General features: G+C 44.4%; 1 protein-coding gene across 5 annotated transcripts in view; it reads right to left on the minus strand.

The window, feature by feature from the left end:
* ILRUN (inflammation and lipid regulator with UBA-like and NBR1-like domains) overlaps positions 1–2,079 on the minus strand; it is a 102,797-nt gene extending 100,718 nt beyond the window's left edge. For all 5 annotated transcript variants that reach the window (XM_015102665.4, XM_042237257.2, XM_015102663.4 and 2 more), the window contains exon 1: positions 1,741–2,079. In XM_015102665.4, the coding sequence (XP_014958151.1) occupies positions 1,741–1,898 (158 nt within the window). In that variant the 5' untranslated portion in view covers positions 1,899–2,079. The remainder of the gene's footprint in view (positions 1–1,740) is intronic.
* Positions 2,080–19,528: the final 17,449 nt, after the last annotated feature.

Here is a 19,528-nt window from a genome sequence, read left to right on the forward strand (position 1 = left end):
CAATATGCCAAGTTTCCTATGCTGAACTAGTGTAAACAGGAAGAAAAGGACCTGGGGGTGGGAAGCAGGCAGGCAAGGGCACAACCCTCCTCAAGACATAGCTTTACTTCCAAATTTCACCAGGGTACTACCTCTGTTCAGTGTTTTCAATAGCCCCTGCCACTCTCTATGAAACACACAGGCTGGTGCTCAGAAAACGACTGGAAGCTGTAGTCCCTGTTGGACATAAAAGTCCAACAGGGGATCAGAAATACTTCTAAACATCTAGGCAGTCAACCCCACTGTTACTATATCAACTTTAAAGATGAAACAACAGGAACCACCAATGAACCACAAAAATATTCACACATCACCTTTGGAGCCACCACAGCTACAAAACTCATTTATAAGATAAGCACCACTCAGGATAGGGTTGGATGAGAAAGGGGATAAAGACAAAGCTTACAGACTCTTTTTCTGGCATTGCTTGAGGCATCAAGTAGACACGGAATAAAGGGGAGCCTGGCTCTGTAAGTCATGCCAAAAGAAACAAGATTCCACATGCCAGGGGACTGAGTGCCCAACACAGAGAGCAAAGGGCAATCATCTCATGGCTTTCTGACCAAAGAAAGATGAGCTGCTTCACCTGAAATTCTTTCAAAGGAAGTCTAATGGTCTCCACTTCATCACTCACCTTGAGTGAACTCGACAAGCCCTCCTCAGAGAACAAGGGGAAACTTGGCTACCAGAAATAGCAAGTGCTCCACCCAAAACCAAGAAACACCCCTGTAGTCGAAGTTATCACGGCCCTCTACCCCAAATCAGTCTTCTACAAGAAGACTCCAAGCCAAAAAGTCAAGTTCTCCATTTTCCCAAACGGCTAACAACCCAGCATTTTTTTTTTTTTTTTTCCCCGTAAGTGCCTCTGAGATAAGCCCCTCTCCCTTCCCGTACTCTGGAGCCCAGAGCTCCAATCCCGTCAGAAAAGTTCCCTCCCGCAGGACAACCTCCTCTCCTTCACTTTTATTCACGTTTTCCCCGGGTCTAGCACGCCCGGTCCTCCATTAGTAGATCCCACCCCTTCCCGGGCACAGCTCTTCGGAAAGTCCTCTTTCTTATCCTACTCACTTGTCCTTCCCTGTAAAGTTTTCCCCTTTTTCCTGTCTGTCCTCGAATGGAGACACACACTTTAATAAGAGAGACGCACACAAATGATCTGTTCTCAGTTCTTAACTCCCAAGTCTCACCCGCGCGCCAGGTTCTGCCTGCCCACGGCACCCAATTCTCTCCCAGAGTTTCCCCTCAACCCCCGTCATCTTCAGCCTCTAACTCCATACCCCAAGCTTTTTTTCCACTCCGCAAATTCGGATTTTCCGCTTTACTTTTAGCCAACACCACGGCCCCCTTCTTCCCAGGTGGACCCCGTTCCTCGATGCTCAAGCCCTTTTCCTCCTCTTCCCACGTTCCTCGGCCGCTAACAACACTCCTCCGAACCTCAGCACCAGCCCCCCGACCTCCCTTCCGCCTCTCCTGCCCTCCGTGGCCCCACAACTCTCCTCCTATGTCCCCCTCTAGCCCTGCTTGGGCCCCTAATTCCTCCCAGGCCCCGAGGGCTCCCCACACGCCCTCCCCGCCCCTAGAGAGGGGTGTCCCTCAGAGCCCGCCCGGCCCGCCCTGCCGCCGAGCTCGGGTGTCCCTTCCCTTCCCCTCGGGGCCCCGAGGCCGCTGCCAGAGGCTGGCGCGGCGGCGGAGCCGGCTCACCAGTTGGTCATGTCCAGGAAGAAGGCGCAGCCGGCCGGGTTGAGCTGGAAGCCGAGCAACCGCTGAAACTCGGAGATGAGCACGTCCTTGTCCGTGGTGCCCAGGCAGCTGAACTTCTGCATCAGCTCGGGGTCCAGGTCCACGTCCATACCCTCCATGGCTGGGGCCGGACACTCGCTTCCCCGCCTCCTCACAACCAAGCAGCCGCCGCGCCGCCGGGCCCGGGGACCGGGAGGGGGCCCGCTGCTAGCTGGCGCCGCGAGCCCGCTCCGCTGAGGTAGGCCCCGGGCCTCTCACCGCCTCATCGGGGTAAACTCTCTCAGCCGCTCACTCGCTCTCGCGCTCCCCCCCCCCCCCCCCCCCCCGGCGCCGCCGCCTCCACCGCCGCCGCCTCTAGCTGCGCCGCCGCCTCCGCCTCCTCCCGCGCCGCGCCCACTGCGCAAGCGTCGCCTGCCTAGGCCCCGCCCCTTCCTCTCGGAGGCCCGCCCTCAGTGGCGTCACAACCCCGTGACGTCCCCCGCGTGACCTCACCACGGTGGGGCGAGGGGGCGGGCGGAAGGAAGGAGGAAGGGGAAGGCCAGGAGGCGCGAGGAGGTGACTCCCGGCCTGACCTTTTCCTCGCCCCGCCCCTACCCTGAGGAGGAGGAGTTAAAACCTCGGGCTTGAGCAGGGGGGAAAGCTAGGGGCTCTTGGGTCTACGACGGTGCGAGCATTTTGGAGATGAGGAAACTGAAGTCGGGAAAGAAACTAGAGACTAGGACGAGATCCAAGTACCAGATTGCACGCAGGACCCATTCTTCTTCGGAGCCAGGGCTTTGCCCCTCGCGCTGGAAGGGCTTGTTTGCATGTTTCTAGAGCTGCTTTCGCAGAGGGATAATGCCCTGAATAGTTGGTTGCCGGCCACACACTTGGTGGCACCGGTGATGTTTTGTTATGCAACGGTAGTCTCCAGTCTCCGGAAAGTAAAGGAGGCCTCAATGCAAACGGCAGTCACGGGTCCATGCCAACACCGCATATAATCTTCCACCCACTCCGTCAACACCAAGCCTCTCAAAATAAAGTTTAAGTCATGAGAATGTGACCTGCCTTGTTTCGTTTTTAGAAGGCAAAGTGTTACTGTGCATATAGTACTTATAGTACCTGATCAAGGCCCCATTTCGAAACTAAAGAATAAGAAAGGAAGCATAGGGACTGCCTGGTCTACCTCCCTTCATTCCTTCTCGCACCACGTTTGCCCGACACTCTCCTACATCCCCATGGGGGAAGGACGAAAAAGAAATGATCTGTCTTTAAGTGGCTCTCTGTCTTAAGGAAAGTAAGATCCAGAAAGTTTGTACGCCTTGTCCGAAAATACAGAGCTGCAAAATTAGAAACTATCTTTCATTCCTACGTTTTCCATAACAATTTCAACAAGTAGACAGCTAGAATAAGAGACCAGCAGCATCTGGGGTGCCATGAGATTTTGGAAAGGCAAAAAGATTCTACTTCCTTCTGTCCTACTACCAAATGAGACTAACAGGTTTTAAAAACTTCTGAGGTCCCACGCCTTTGGGAAAAATCCTCATTCTGCCAGTTATCGCTAATCATGGTGCTTGTCCAGATTGGTTTGTTGTAAGGATTACAGAGTTGACAATATATGAACTCAGTACCCTGCCTGCTCCCTAAGAAGCACTCAAGAAATGGTAACTAATATTGTGATCATAAACTTGAGGAGATGACTGTGGGGTTAGATAGGAGTCTAGTCAAGGCTATGGTTTTTCCTGTGGTCATGTATGGATGCGAGAGTTGGACTGTGAAGAAGGCTGAGCACCGAAGAATTGATGCTTTTGAAATGCGGTGTTGGAGAAGACTCTTGAGAGTCCCTTGGACTGCAAGGAGATCCAACCAGTCCATTCTGAAGGAGATCAACCCTGGGATTCCTTTGGAAGGAATGATGCTGAAGCTGAAACTCCAGTACTTTGGCCACCTCATGCGAAGAGTTGACTTATTGGAAAAGACTCTGATGCTGGGAGGGATTGGGGGCAGGAGGAGAAGGGGACGACCGAGGATGAGATGGCTGGATGGCATCACTGACTCGATGGACATGAGTCTGAGTGAACTCCGGGAGTTGGTGATGGACAGGGAGGCCTGGCGTGCTGCCATTCATGGAGTCGCAAAGAGTCGGACACGACTGAGCGACTGAACTGAACTGAACTGAATACAAGCAGACAGGGACGACTTCTTCTGGTCCCTCTTCTGCCTCACTTCTCTTGTCCTCTGTTACAATATGAAGTATGTGTCCTCTCTCTTTTCTTAATAAGGGGCCACCCTTTCTCCAATGATTTTTTTTTTTTTCTCCTACTGTCTGAATCTTATGGATGATGGAACGAGAACCCAAAGATTATAAAAATCCCAACTTTGGAGCTGAAAGGACGTGAGACTGTCTACAAACAAAGGAATTGAAACTGAGAGAAGAGAATTGATGAATCCAGAATGACACCGCTAGTAATCACAAAAATTCTCAGTCTAGCACTCTATCCACTATATCCTGCCACAGTTCCCTTTTGAGTTCAAGGTGGCCTTAAATTACAAAATAATTCAAAATGTATATACTTTTCTAGGAGCTGTTTTAACTTGCACATTCATGGATTCAAGTTGTGTTGACCAAGGATTTAAAGAAGAAAATGTTATTGAAACCTGATGAGTCTATTAGAATGCTGACCCAAAGGAAATTAAAAGTTCTTTGCCAACTTCCGTCAGTACTAGGGGCTCAGCTCACACCTAAACAGCCCACAGAATACAAAAAAAGATCCTGGCGAATAAGAGACCCAAATGGCTCAGAACTTCAGTTCATGATGGGAGCTATCTCAAAGCAGTATAACTACTCCTTAAGTGAATTCTGAAACTTTATGGGGACAGTTCTGGGTCTCACGAGATTGGAGGTTGTACCCTAAACATGAATTCCCTGAAGACCAGGGATGCTAATCATCTACAATTCCTGGGACAGTGATGCCCAATAAGTATTGTCCTATCCCTAACCACTGTGTACACTGATCAAGGCGGCTGGCATATTAGATATGAAGAACCAGCCCACCCCATCCCCCCATGGAAAGATTCTTTTGTAGGGTGGGATATGAGATGAAGGAAATGAGGTGTTACCCATTCAGGAGATTCTCAGACATGTGAATCTCCACTTGAGTCTGAGTGGTCATATAAAAACATCTATGGTGCTGCCCTGATGGCTATGCCCTTTTGTTTTGTTCTGTTAGGAAGACAGCCTGATGAAGGGCTGGTTCAGAGGCAAAAGGATAAATTGCTGAGCTGCTCTAAGAAAGGAAAACTGAGAAGCAATATTCCAAAGGGGCTTCTAGGTACCATCTCAGGACCATGTCAGGGGCTATGCTTGAATATGTCACTGCCTGGAATATGCCCCAAACCTGCCACTTCCTAAATTTCTTGAGCTGGTGATCATATGTAAAAAATTTAGACTAATCCCAGATCCCCAGACCAGGTCAATTTCAGAGTTTGTGTTTTTTTCCCCAAAATTTATTTATTTTTGGCTGTGTTGGGTCTTTGTTGCTATCTGTGCACTTTCTCTAGCTGCGGCAAGTGGGAGCTACTCTTCGTTGTGGTGCGCAGACTTTTCATTGTGATCGTTTCTCTTGTTGCAGAGCATAGGTTCTAGGCATGCAGGCTCAGTAATTGTGGCACATGGGCTTAGTTGCCCTTCAGCATGTAGGACTAGGGATCTAACCCACGTCCCCTGCATTGGCAGGCAGACTCTTAACCACTGGACCACCAGGGAAGTCCTAGTTTCAGGGTTTCTTGGCTTCCCTGGTGGTTCAGAGGTTAAAGCGTCTGCCTGCAATGTGGGAGACCTGGGTTCGATCCCTGGGTCAGGAAGATCCCCTGGAGAAGGAAATGGCAACCCATTCCGGTATTCTTGCCTGGAGAATCCCATGGATGGAGGAGCCTTGTGGGCTGCAGTCCACGGGGTCGCAGAGTCGGACACGACTGAGCGACTTCACTTTGTCTAATACTTGAAGATAAATTGTCCAAAGAGACATGTGCTGTGCTGTACTTAGTTGCTCGGTCATGTCTGACTCTTTGTGACACCGTGGACTGTAACCGGCCAGGCTCCTCAGTCCATGGAGAATCCCCAGGCAAGAATACTGGAGTGAATTGCCATGCCCTCCTCCAGGGGATCTTCCCAACCCAAGGATCACATCCAGGTTTCCCACACTGCAGGTGGATTCTTTACCAACTGAGCCACCAGGAAAGGAGACATAGACACTGACAAAGCAAAAGACTTTATTGGGGAGGGGCTATTGGGCGGACAACAGGAGGGTTAGAAAACTCAGGAGAACTGCTCTGTAGCAGTCTCAGGATTATAGTAATAGAGTTTGTTTCTGAGTTGTCTCTAGCCAATCATTCTGACTCAGGATCCTACCTGGTGACTTGAGCATCTTTCAGCCAAGATGGATTCCAACAAGAATTCTTGGATGTTGGTAGAAATATGGACTGGTATATTTTTCTCCTTTTGACTTTTCCTGAATTCATTCACTTGGTGGTAGCTTGTAAGTTCTACATTCCTTACCAAGACCTCCTATTGTATCAGTCAGTGATTCCCCTAACAATTTCACCAGAGCATCTTACATTGGCTCCAGGTATCCAAGTTCATGAGGTTCAGAATTGCCTAGGGCCAGCAAGTGGCAAGATTATGCCACAACATAAGAAACCAAGCAGGGTCCTGGGGTCCTTACCTGGGAGCCCCCCAGGACCCTCCACACTGTCCTCCACTCCTAGAAGTCAAGACTTTAGCCTCCATGAACTTCCCTGAATTCCAAAGAGTGGATTCAAGGGAGGAGCTGGTCAAGGGAGGGGCAGCCAAGAAACCACCTGAGGCAAGATTAAAGTGATTAGAGAGGCTCATCAAGATTAGGAGACCCCCCTGAGACAAGATTAGTGAAGTGAAGTGACTCAGTCCTGTCTGACTCTTTTGGACCCCACTGGACTGTAGCCTGCCAGGCTCCTCCATCCATGGGATTTTCCAGGCAAGAATACTGGAGTGGGTTGCCATTTCCTTCTCCAGGGTGCAAACCCTGCTCACACCCTAACCTTGTCAGAAAACTCTTCCACAGATTCTCCCAGGTTGGTATACGTAGTTTTTCAAGGTCGAATCCTGGGGTGTCTCCTTTTGCCAGATCCAGTAATAAAGCTATTCTTTTCTACTTCACCCAAAACTATCTCCAAGATTCAGCCCTGGTGTACAGAGAGGCTGAGCTTTTGGTAACATAACCAATTCAGAGAATAAACAGAGTCCAAATTGATATTAGAATACATTATATGGCAGTAGCAACTTGTAGTAGAAAGCTGTTGGGTGTGCATGCAAACTGTGATGACCTCCTTTCTCTACAAACCATTAGCAACATTCTAGCTGGCCCCCAGCAGCCGTTTCTTCCCCGGATAATCATGTCCCTTAGCCCTCGCACCTCATTGATGGGACAAGAGGGAGACACTGGACCAGGATCAGCCAATCAGATTCTCTCTATCAGGAATTTGAAATTGGAACTCAGCGAGTTGGTGGAAAGGGCTCACCCCGTGGCTCAGTGGTAAATAAATAAATCAATCCACCTGCCAGTGCAGAGAATGCAGGAGACTTGGGCTTGATTCCTGGGTCGGGAAGATTCCCCTGGAGGAGGCAGTGGCAACCCACTCCAGTACTCTTGCCTGGGAAATCCCGTGAGCAGAGGAGCCTGGCGGAGTACAGTTCATAGGGTCACAAAGAGTAGGACACCACAGAGCTGACGCAGTTGAGCATGCACGACTGATGCATGAGTTGGTGGAAAGGCTGCCAACTGCAAACTGGCGCTTGCCATCCACCTCTGTAAGGGTTAGGTCAGCAGCTGCTGAGCTTCAACACCTGCTGAAAGGGGTTCAGGGGCGGGATCAGGAATGAGGCACTCTGTCCTCTGGGGAAAACTGGCGGAACTGATCTTCAGACTGTTAGACCTTCCCAAGAGAAGATTTTATGAGCCCAAGTCTTGCATTCCCTCATGTCTAGGAAAGCACTAAAATCATTACGGTGACATCTGCTCCTCATGACTAGCAGCAAGCCTCTGCCAAAAATGTGTGCTTAACTTCATGCACCCCCCTTTACTAAAATCATATGTAACACTCACCTTCCCTCTACCTCTTTGGAGCAGTTTCTCGGAGCTATCTGAAATGCTGTCTCCTGGGCCAAATAAAACTTAACTCACAACTCTCACATTGTGCTTTTTTTTTGTTCACTTGACAAGACCTAAGCTGTGTGCTTGAAAGTGAATAATAGAAATACACAGAAAGAGACAAGCTTTGTGGGGCACTCATGAAAAAGAGATGATGCCCATCTGTAATAAGTGGGCCATAAAGCAGAGAGAGGCAAAGATAAGAGGCCTGAAGGCATGGGAGAACGTGGTTTCTGTCATCCTGAGTCATCCTAGTTGTTCAGCTTTCCTTAGATTCGTGGAATTCTCCAAGCTCCATTCAAAATACATTACCTCAGGACTTCCCTGGAGGTTGAGTGGCTGACAGTTTGCCTTCCAGTGCAGGGCATGCCGGTTTGACCCCTGGTCAGGGAGCTAAGATTCCACATGCCTCAGGGCCAGGAAACCCAAAACATAAAACAGAAGCGATAGTGTGACAAATTCAATAAAGACTTTTAAAAATATACGCTCCCCCCTTTTTTTTTTACGCTCCCCTTTAAAAAACAAAAATACATTATCTCCTGGATGAAGTCAAAGAAAGGATCGAGTCATTTCAAAAAGAAGGAGGAGAAAAAGAAGAATAAAGTGAATATTTGATTTCTAGATAGAAATGGACATCCTACTCTTAAATATAATGGAAACACCACAGGGGGGTGGGGGGAAGAAAAATGAGGACACAAACAGATAGTTCACAAAAGAAGTATTGAGTTAGCCAACAAACATTGAAAGATGTATACCACTCATAGATAAGGAAATGGATTAAAACAACAATAAGGCATCACATTTGCCTAATCAGAGTGGCAAAGCTTTGAAAAATATGTAATAGCTTTTGTTGGCAAGATTGTAGGGAAATGGGTACTTTCAAATATCACTGCTACTGGGAATGAAAATTGATATATTTTTTCCTAAAGGTGAGTAGATGTGAATTTAGATAAATTGGTATGAAGAACCTTTGAAATATTCATACACTGTGGCCCCCAAATCCTAGGTTTATAAATGAATGTTTCATAGAGGCATTATAATAATGAAAAGTTGAAAGGCTGAAAATAGCCCAATGTCCACCAGTAAGAAAAAAGAAACATGTGGGCAGGGATGGACAAAATCCTTACTTTGTTTTCTCACTACTGTATTTCAGCTAAGCCTGTGGGCCTAGCTGAGCGCCTGTTAACTGCTGAGCGCCAGGCCTAAATCTCATGCTCGGCAAGAGAAGCTACGCAGTGAAAAGCCACAGCACTGCAGCTAGAGAGTAGCCTCCACTCACTGCTACTGGAGAAAACCTGTGCCTGCAACGAAGACCCAGTGCAGCCAAAAATAAATGTGACTAAGACAAATGACGGAGAAGGCGATGGCACCCCACTCCAGTACTCTTGCCTGGGAAATCCCACGGACGGAGGAGCCTGGGGGGCTGCAGTCCATGGGGCCGCTATTATTCACTTTTCACTTTCATGCGTTAGAGAAGGAAATGGCAACCCACTCCGCTCTTCTTGCCTGGAGAATCCCAGGGATAGGGGAGCCTGGTGGGCTGCCGTCTATGGGGTTGCACAGAGTCGGACACAACTGAAGTGACTTAGCAGCAGCAGCAAGATAAATGAATAAAAGATAGTTTGCAGCAAAAATGTTTTTAAAAATAATTTCACCAACAGTGCACAGGTGTTCCAGTTTCTCTGTATCCTTGCTAACACTGGTTATTTTCTGTGTTTTGATAGTAGCCATCCTATGGGTGTGAGGTGATACCTGATTTCTGTTTTGATTTGCACTTCTGTGTGTCCTAGAGGGAGCATTCTTTCTGGGAAGTGAATAGGTGAGGTTGAAGAGCAGTGTACTGTGGTGCGCAATAACTCTGCTTTCAACATCCATCCAGAGCATGATGGGAAAGGACCAGATCCCCCACATTTGGGGGTTTTCCAGCTCCTCTATCCTATTATGCTCCTACTCAAGAGCTACAAAGACAGAAGGAACCAACCTGTTATGCTATTTTTTTTTCCTGGACAGAGCATCTGATGCCCTGGGTCTTTTTTTTGTTTGTTTCCCCTAATGTAGTGAATGGGACAATGGAAAAGAAAACCTGTCTTTATTTCATGTCCCTTGGTCCCTTGACCTAGATACATCCAGAAAGAGTACACTCTTTTCTTCTTTCTTCTTTTCTTGGCCCCTTTAGTTTAGCAGAGCCAAAGTCTCTTCTAAGAACACACCAATTTCTTACCTCTCCCCCTTGTTAAAAAAAGAACGCTCACAACTCCTCTTGTTCATTATAATCATTCTTTTCGCTTTTCTTCTAACTGGGTCACAATATGTAGAGGATCTTGCTATCTGCACCTAGGCAGAGGCAAGACAGAAAAGGAGGGAAAGGGGAACAAATACATAATGAACCCCTACAAGGTGCCAAATGTTCATCACTTTGAATGCTTTATTTAGTTCTCAGGACAAAATGAGATCAGTACTATTGTTATTACCATTTTGCAGATAAGGAAATGGAGAGAGATGGTTTAAATAACTTGTTCAAGGAGACACGTATATTGAGAAAGCCAGAATTTAAGCCCAAAGCTCAGAGGAAAACTGTGGCTTTTTAGTCATTCCAGATTCCTTTCATATCTGTGGAGTTGACCTCTTCCTCATGTTCAGATTGATTGTGTTTCTATGGAGCTGTCATTGCTTTCTCTTATTTCTCTTACTTTGATAATTTGATTAATTAAGAAAGAAAGCTGAGCGCCCAAGAATTGATGCTTTTGAACTGTGGTGTTGGAGAAGACTCTTGAGAGTCCCTTGGACTGCAGGGAGATCAAACCAGTCAGTCCTAAAGGTAATCAGTCCTGAATATTCATTGGAAGGACTGAGGCTGAAGCTGAAACTCCAATACTTTGGCCACCTGATGTGAAAAACCAACTCATGGGAAAAGACTCTGCTGCTGGGAAAGATTGAAGGTGGGAGGAGAAGCAGATAACAGAGGATGAGATGGTTGCATGGCATCACTGATGCAATGGACATGAGTTTGAGTAAGCTCCAGGAGTTGGTGCTGGACAGGGAAGCCTGGAGTGCTGCAGTCCATGGGGTCGCAAAGAGTTGGACACGACTGAGCAACTGAACTAAACTGATCAATATTAATACAATATCTTACATTTATATAATAAAACCTTATAGTTTTTCAACACATTCCCTCCTCTCATTCTCAGAAATAGCACAGGCTTTAGGTTATATTGTTAATATTTATGTATTCAGCTGTACCAGTTCCCAGTTACAGCAAGTGGACCCTAGTCTGCTGTCCAGGAATCAATCTCAGGTTCCGTGCATTGGGAGCTTAGAGCCTTGAACACAGGTTAAATCCTTGATCCAGGAAGATTCCACACGCCACAGGACAACTGAGCCTGTGTGCCACAAATACTGAGCCCACGTACTGCAACTACTGAAGCCCATGTGCCTAGAGCATGTGTTCTGAAACGAGGGAAACCACCACAGTGAGAATTCCACACGCTGCAACAAAGAGTAGTCCCTGCTCGCCACAACTAGAGAAAACCGGTGCACGGCAGTGAAGACCCAGCACAACCATAAATACACATATACACCAGTTTGCAGCTGCCCATCCCAAACTCCCCTACCCCGCTGGCTACATAGTATTCTAATTTAGGAATTTATTTTACTTGACCAGTTTCCTGTTGATGGATTCTGAAACTACTTCAAATTTTTTTATTGTTATAGAAATTATTGAGAATTCCCTGGCGGTCCAGTGATTAGGACTCTGTGGTCTCACCGTGGAAGGCCCAGGGTTTTAATCCCTAGTCGGGGAACTAAAATCCCATAAGCCTCACAATGCAGTCCAAAATAAAAAGGAAAAAAATAACTCCAATTTAAAGATTAGGGAACTGAAGCTCCAAGAAGCTAAAAGATCCCTTTTTTTCAAAATCCAAGTCTAGAACTAAGCTGCTCAGGCCAAACCCCAGACTTCTGACTCTTAAAATAATATTCTTTCCAACTAGACCACAGGGACAAGAAGCTGGAATTACTAACATAGGATATGCATTTGACAACTAAAAGTGAGAATTTCTGTTTTAACTGCCCCATTTCTTAAAAAGTTAAGCATGAGGACTTCCCTGGCTATCTAGTGGTTAAGATTCCATGCTTCCGCTGCAGGGGACATGGGTTTGATCCCTGGTCAGGGAACTAAGATCCCGCAAGCCATGAAGTGTGGCCAAAGGGGAAAAAAAGAGAAATTAAGCATAAAGTTGCCACAAAACCCAGCCATCCCACTCCGATGTACTTACCCCAAAGAAATGAAAGTTTACGTCCATACAAATACTTGTACATGAATGTTCATAGCAGAGTTTTTTTTTTAAGATTTATTTATTTTATTTTATTGGCTGTGGTGGGTCTTAATTGCTGTAAGCAGGCTTTCTCTAGTTGCAGTGAGCGAGGGCTACTCTTCATTGCGATGTCCAGGCTTCTCATTGCAGGGGCTTCTCATGTTGTGGAGTACAGGCTCTAGGTGAGCAGGCTCCAGTAGCTGTGGCACGTGGACCCAGTAATTGTGGTCTGCAGGTTCTAGAGCCCTGGCTCAGCTGTGGTGCATGGGCTTCGTTGCTCCACAGCATGTGGGATCTTCCCAGACTTGGGATCAAACCGGTGCACCTTGCATTGCAAGGAGGATTCTTAACCTCTGGACCACCAGGGAAGCCCTCATAGTAGCTTTATTCGTAGTATTCAAACAATGGAAACAGCCTAGATGTTCATCCGCAGGAAAAAGGATAAACAAAGTGTGATATAGCCATTCAATGGAATACTACTCAGCAACCAAACGGAATGAACTATTGATATATACAACAACACGGATGAGTCTTGAAAATATTATATTGGGCAAAACCAGCCGCATCCAGAGGAATATGTACTGCACGATGACACTCATATGAAGTTTGACAGGCACACTAAGCTGTGCTGTTGGAAAGAGACCAGTGAGGCCCTGCTCTCCTCACACGTTTCTCACAAGCAGACCAGTCTACGCGGGCCACATGTCTGAAGGCCTCGCCCCGCCACCACATGTGTGAAAGCTGAAAAGTTCCATGAGAAAGGAGGTTTTGCGGCAAAGTTAGACTTTCAAGGAGAAAAATAAAGGCTGTTTCTTGAATGAGGCAGCAGGGAGCCATTCTTGGAATGGTAGATTCTGGAAAACCTAGTTTGGATTTAAAAAGGCTGAGGACTTCAGGGCTCCCTGCCTCAGAGATACAATAGAATCTGACTGCCTCGCTCACCTTAAGTCTGTCTTCCTACTACAGAGCCTCTGAGACCACTTTAAAACCCATCTCAGCTTCTTCAGAAAAGTGACTCAGGTGCTCAGCTCATTAGGAACATCAGAGGCGGCTGCTTGCAAAACAGGACAGCGTGAAACAAAACTGAAAGCCCTGCAGAGGAGCCTGAATACATCAAATACTTGTCTGTAACCATTTATGGCAGGCTATAATAAAGGCATCTCCAAAAATCCAAAATACTCTTTTCCTACAGAAATGTGCCTGTGTGTGACAGAGGGAGAGATAGAGGCTGAGTGAATGATATGGATGAGGCCAAGAGAAGAAAGAGCAAGTGAATATTCCATTTCCTACCAGACTTGACATCCCCAAAAGGTAGTAGGGCCCATAAGCAGCAAACGCCCAATCTACACCTGTGTATATTCTTAAACCAGTGTTTCTCTAATTTCCTAGACTGCCTACATGATGAGGCACCTGAGGGAACAGAGTTCATGTTAAAAATGTCAATTGCTAGGTTCTGTTGTTCAGTCGCTAAGTTGTGTCTGACTCTTTGCAACCCTATGGACTGCAGCACACCAGGCTTCCCTGTCCTTCACAATCTCCCAGAGTTTGCTCATATTCATGCCCATTGAGTCAGTGATGCTATCTAACCATCTCATCCTCTCCTGCCCTCTTCTTCTTTTGCCTTCAATCTTTCCAGACCTCTGGAATTTAAGTCATTGTGTGGGATGGAGCGCAGGAATCACCAGGTGATTCTTATGTACTAAAGCTGGATGATTACTTTAAATAAACACAGTGAGTTGTTTGTTAATGGTTTGCTCAATAGTTTAACTTGATTATAGGTTAACAAATTAACCTCTACATTTTCACTGGTATATCTGAATTACATCTATCTCAAGAAAAACAATTGTAAATTAATGAAGAAGCAAACAAACAAAAACACTGGATGACTGAGAATGTAAATCCATACAACCTTTCTGAAATTGTCAGGCGTGTACGTAACAATTTTTCTAAATGCTTTGATTTCTATTTTCCAATTCTAGTCCTGTATCTAAAGGAAATAATTTAAAAAGTAAGCCAAGAACTATGTATGTTTATTTTGCCATTGTTCATAACAATAGAAAATTGAAACCATTTAAATGTCTCACAACAGGAGATTGTTAAATAAGTTACCAAAGTGCCATGTGATAAATGCAGATCGATACTTACTGACATACAAACATGTTTATAGTATATCATTGTTTGAGAAAGATTATGAAACATTTTATCATCTTTGCAAACAAAAAGTTTGGAAGGATACAATTTTAAAAATGTTAAGAGAAATTTTCTTTGGTTGGTAATGGTTACAGGTCACATACTTTTTTCTTCTTTGTAATGTTTCTAAATTGTTTTAAAATAATACACATTATTTTTATAATCAGAAAAAAGCAATAAGTATGTATTTCTTTTGTTACTTATTTATAATATTGTATTAGTATAACAGTGATTCAATAATTTTATAGATTCTGCTACATTTAAAGTTATATAAAATAATGGTTATATTTCCATGTACTATACAATTTATCTTTGTTGCTTATTTATTTTATACATAATGTTTTGTATCCCTTAGTCCCCTACCCCTAAGACTGTATTCATTTTGAATAAAAGTGGGGAGGCCACTGAATTCCATGTCTGAGGAATGGAGTGAAGACCCAGATCTACTGTTTTCTCTAAAATAGGGATGGTTAGGGGAATTTCCTGGCAGTCCAGTGGTTAGGACTCCATGCTGAGGGCCTGGGTTTGATCCCTGGTCAAAGAACTAACATTCTTCAAAATCCGGTCAGAAAATAAATAAATAAAATGGAGATGGCAATACCTTCTCTGTCTACCTCAGAGGGTAGCTGTGAGATAAAATGTGGAGATGTTTTGTAAACTATACAATGTTTTATAAAGTAGTTTATTACTAAGTCTTGATTTTCACATAAGAGACACAAATTCAGCTATGCAAAGATTGGTTATTAAAGCAGAAAGGTAGAATTTTTTTTAATGGCTTTTTACTTTTTATTATGGAAGTTATGAAACATATAACAAAAGAAGGCAGAATAATACAACCACCTACCATGTATACATCACCCGGCTTCAGTATTATCAATTTAAGAGGCAATTTGTTTTAGCTATACCTGCCCACCCGCTCTTACTATTAACATAGTACTAGACTTGAACTGGCATTGGGCCTCTATAATTTTAATAGACATAAAAGAGTATTTCAGTTTCTTAATTCCTCATCTGAAAAGAAAGAACTGTACACTTTAAAAGACAGATTGAATTTTATGGTGTTTGAAATGCATTTCAATTTTTTAAAAAGACATGAATTAACTTATACATGACACAGCATAAATGGCATTTAGAAATTGCATTATGGGTCAGTTCTCATCCATGTTGTTGCCGTGACTTCAAGCTCTAAAGTGGCTACAAACTCTCCTTAAAACAATACAAAGCACTCACTCGAAAAAAAAAAACTGGAGGGTTAACAGTGACAATGGCGTGTATAGTTATTGGAATTTGGGTGACATTTTTCCCCTCAATTTACATGAAAACCTTACATCATTCTTTACATTAAAAATTTACATGAAAATCTTCTATGATTCATAATATATACCACTTAATTTTAGAAAAAACAAAAAACAAAAACAGTGTCCAGACACATTATTCTCCAGATTGTTCACGCCTAGAAGGCATTCTATCAGAAATTCAACACCACAACCAAGAGTTGATTTCAGGCTATTCCTAAATAAATAAACCTTGTACTCTAGTACCCCCCTTATAGTCAGTTACAGGCCTAAATAAGGCAGGGTAAATGAGGCACTTGGCATGATGTCCAGCACATGGCGGGTCGTCAGAAACATCTCACAAGGTAGTCTCTGTACTTACAGAAGACCTTTCGGATGTATTATCATAGGTATGGTTTTCCCTCTGATGGATGAAGAAACTGACAAGCTTAATGAGTATTGCTGATGGCGTGGAACCAGAGGACTGCTCCTCCTGTCCTGGGAAAGTGAAACTGGGACAACCATTTGGCACTACCAAGAGCTGTGTCTAGGAAAGTTGAAGAGGTGATTTCCCCTATGTTCCGGCAAGTCCATTTCTAGTTATGTGGCCTAGAAAATTCTTGCATGTGTGGTACAAAGACACAATAATACTCTTTGCAACAATGCTTGTGACAGCAAAAACCTAGAAACAATCTCAGGAAAATGGACTGATCAGTTGTGATACAGTTACGAAATCAAACACCTACAGCAATTAAGTTGACTGAACTAGCCATCTGTAGCAACACAGGTCCATGAAGCCGAATGGAAAAAGTAGTGGCAGAACAATTCATACAACATAATATCACTTTTATAAGGTTTACAAACATGTGAAACAATAGTATAAACTTTTTGTGGATTCATATATATCAACTTGAAAAAGTAATAACTAGTAAATTTAGGATAATAGTTATCTCAAGAAAGAAAAAGAAAGAAATATAAATAGAGGAGGGATACCCAGGTGTCTGTGTGTGTAATTGTTTCTGTAATATTTTACTTCTTTAAAAATATCTAAAGCAAGTATGGTATAGTGTTAGGATTTTTGTGTAAGGACTTGGATATTCATTATATTTTTCTTTATACTTGTATGTACATATGTATACAAGCAGAAAACATTGGTGTAATGCTTTACTATGTCACAGGCAGTGATACTGTTAGGTTCCTTAACTGTAGTAGCTAACTTAAGCATTTCAACAACCCTACGAGGTAATTATTGGGTTGACCAAAAAGAGAAACCCAAACGAACTTTTTTGGCCAATCTATAGTATGATTACCCCCATTTTATAGAGGAGAAAACTAAGGCACAGAGATTAGAAACTTGCCAGATGCTACATATTTGGTGACAATATGGTGATCCTGGGATTTGAAGGGAGTCTGGTTTCAGAGTCTCATCTCTTAGCAACCAAACCCTACTGCCTCTTGAAATACTTCATTTTTTTTAAATTTAATAGAAAGGAGGTGGGACCAAGCAGAGAGGTAAATCCACATCACACAGGTCAGTGAAAAAGCAGCTCAACACTCTTTCCTGACCTTTTGCTACTGAGAGGAAATGCTTAGATTTCCCACCAGGTCACACGGCAAAAGCCAGAGGGTCCTGCCCAGTCCTAGAAAACATACACCATCACTACACAGCGGTAACAACAGAGTAAAGGCCACATGATCTGGGAGCTGGAATGAAGAAGATAAACCAAACGGCAAATTCTTAGAGGATTCCTTTTTTTTAAAGATCATCGACATTTGAAACATTATTATCTTATTCTGGGGTGGGCTATGCGTGCTGCGCCTTCTGCTGTGCCTTTGCACACGCTGTGCACACTTTGCTCTAGCTGCAGCAAGCAGGCCTACTCTCTAGTTGCATCTGGGCTTCTCATTGTGGTGGCTTCTCTTGTTGAGGAACACAGGCTCTAGGGTGCATTGGGTTCAGAAGTTGTAGCTCAGAATTTGCAGTCGCCCAGCCTTAGCTGCCCTGTGGCATGTGGGATCTTAGCTCACGGACCAGGGACTGAACCTGTGTTCCCTGCACTGGGAGGCAGATTCTTAACCAGTGGACCACCAGGGAAGTCCCTGAGAAGATTCTTCTGAGGCCTCAAGTCTCAAAGAAATTCTCCAGAAGTCAACCCGAAACAGAATACTTAATTCTATGAGTGAAGAGGGCTTTTCATTGGAGTCTAGCTAATAATCTCATGAATTCTGATTGTTGCTAAATTATTATTTGCATTTGAGCAGGCCCATTTGAATGGGGAAATTCCCAAATGAGTCATCATCTCACATAATTGAAATAAAAAGTTACTCCCAACTCTCTTGTGTTACACAAGATCAACGTTAAGAGCAGATAGAAATCAGGCGTATTGTTTGCCTCCAGACCTGTTGACAGCCTCCACCATCTCTCTGGGGTTGGTCAAAGGCCATGGTGCAGAGCTGGGTTTGGGAGTGATCACTGATGCCGCCTCCTGAGGTCCTCTGCAGCCCTGCCCCCATGTTCTTCATTCAGGCAGAGCATGGCTCAAAGGGTTGGGGAAACTGACACGCTGAATGAGTGGGAGCAAGCCTTGCTTAACTGAGAAAGCGAAAAGCTTTAGGAGAAAAGCCCACTGAACATTTTGCAAATGGGTAATGTATTTTTGAATAATGGAGGATGTTTTCAGTCCTATCACGTTTCTGAATTCTACAATTTCGTTTCCTTCTAGCAAGTTCTTGTGGGCAGCTCACTGTTCCCATGAAAGAGTGAACACCCCAAGGGATAAAACCATTTTTGCATTTCCAGAGCAATTTCTTCTTCACAAAGAGGTTCCATATCCAATATGTCATTCGCTCTCCTGCTGTTTGAGTCATTGGAGATAGCAACAATGGCAATAACTGAATGAAAGATCTCAGTCACAAAAGATCATGCAGCGTAGATTTCATTTATATGAAATATCCAGCATAGGCAAATCTGCGGCAAGGGGATTGTGCTGTGAAAATCCATAGGAATATAAAGTAGATTAGGGAGGCCCTGGTGGTCCAGTGGTTAGGACTCCACACTGCCACTGGAGGGCATACCTGTTTGATTCCTGATCAGGGAACTAAGATCCCATGGTTTGGCCAAAAAATATAAATAAATAAAATAAAAATAGAGTAGATTAGAGGTTGCCAGAGGCTGGGAGGAAGAGGTAATGGAGAGTGAGTGCTACTGTGTACAGGGTTCCTTTGGGGGTGATTAAAAAGTTCTAGTTGCACAGTCTTGTGAATACACGAAAAAGCCACTGAATTGTACACTTACAATGGTAAACTTTATGGAGTGTGATTTTTCTCTTGATTTTTCTAAATCACAAAAGTGCTTACCACAGCTAAGTCAGGCCAAGAGCTCTGCCTAATCATCTCAACAGGCTTACAAGATCCTCATTTTATAGATGAGGGCAGAGGGTTGGAGAGAGCATTAGTTCACAATAACGTGGCAAACACATAAAAATCGACCAAAATACAGATTTCTGACCCTCACTTTCTAAATCAGACCTGTAACTGTCACTCAGAAATTCATGAAGATATCTGTGAATGTAACTCAACTGATGGTATTTCCTCTGTACCACTCTCTCAGTGACAGATCTTTGCAGTGCCTTTTGCTTTTACCTCTTACGATGCTTTTTTAAAATTTGCGGTTCGTTCTCCCAAGTTTTTGAGAATTAAACATAGCATTGACTTCCCCCTGAAAGTCCTTAACTCTCTAAACCACCTTCCTTCTGATAAAAAGCAAAGTTTCATTTCTTAGCTTCTCTCCAGGGAAGTCCCTTAG

The sequence above is a fragment of the Ovis aries genome, chromosome 20, assembly GCF_016772045.2.
Source record: "Ovis aries strain OAR_USU_Benz2616 breed Rambouillet chromosome 20, ARS-UI_Ramb_v3.0, whole genome shotgun sequence".
NCBI classification, from domain to species: domain Eukaryota; kingdom Metazoa; phylum Chordata; class Mammalia; order Artiodactyla; family Bovidae; genus Ovis; species Ovis aries.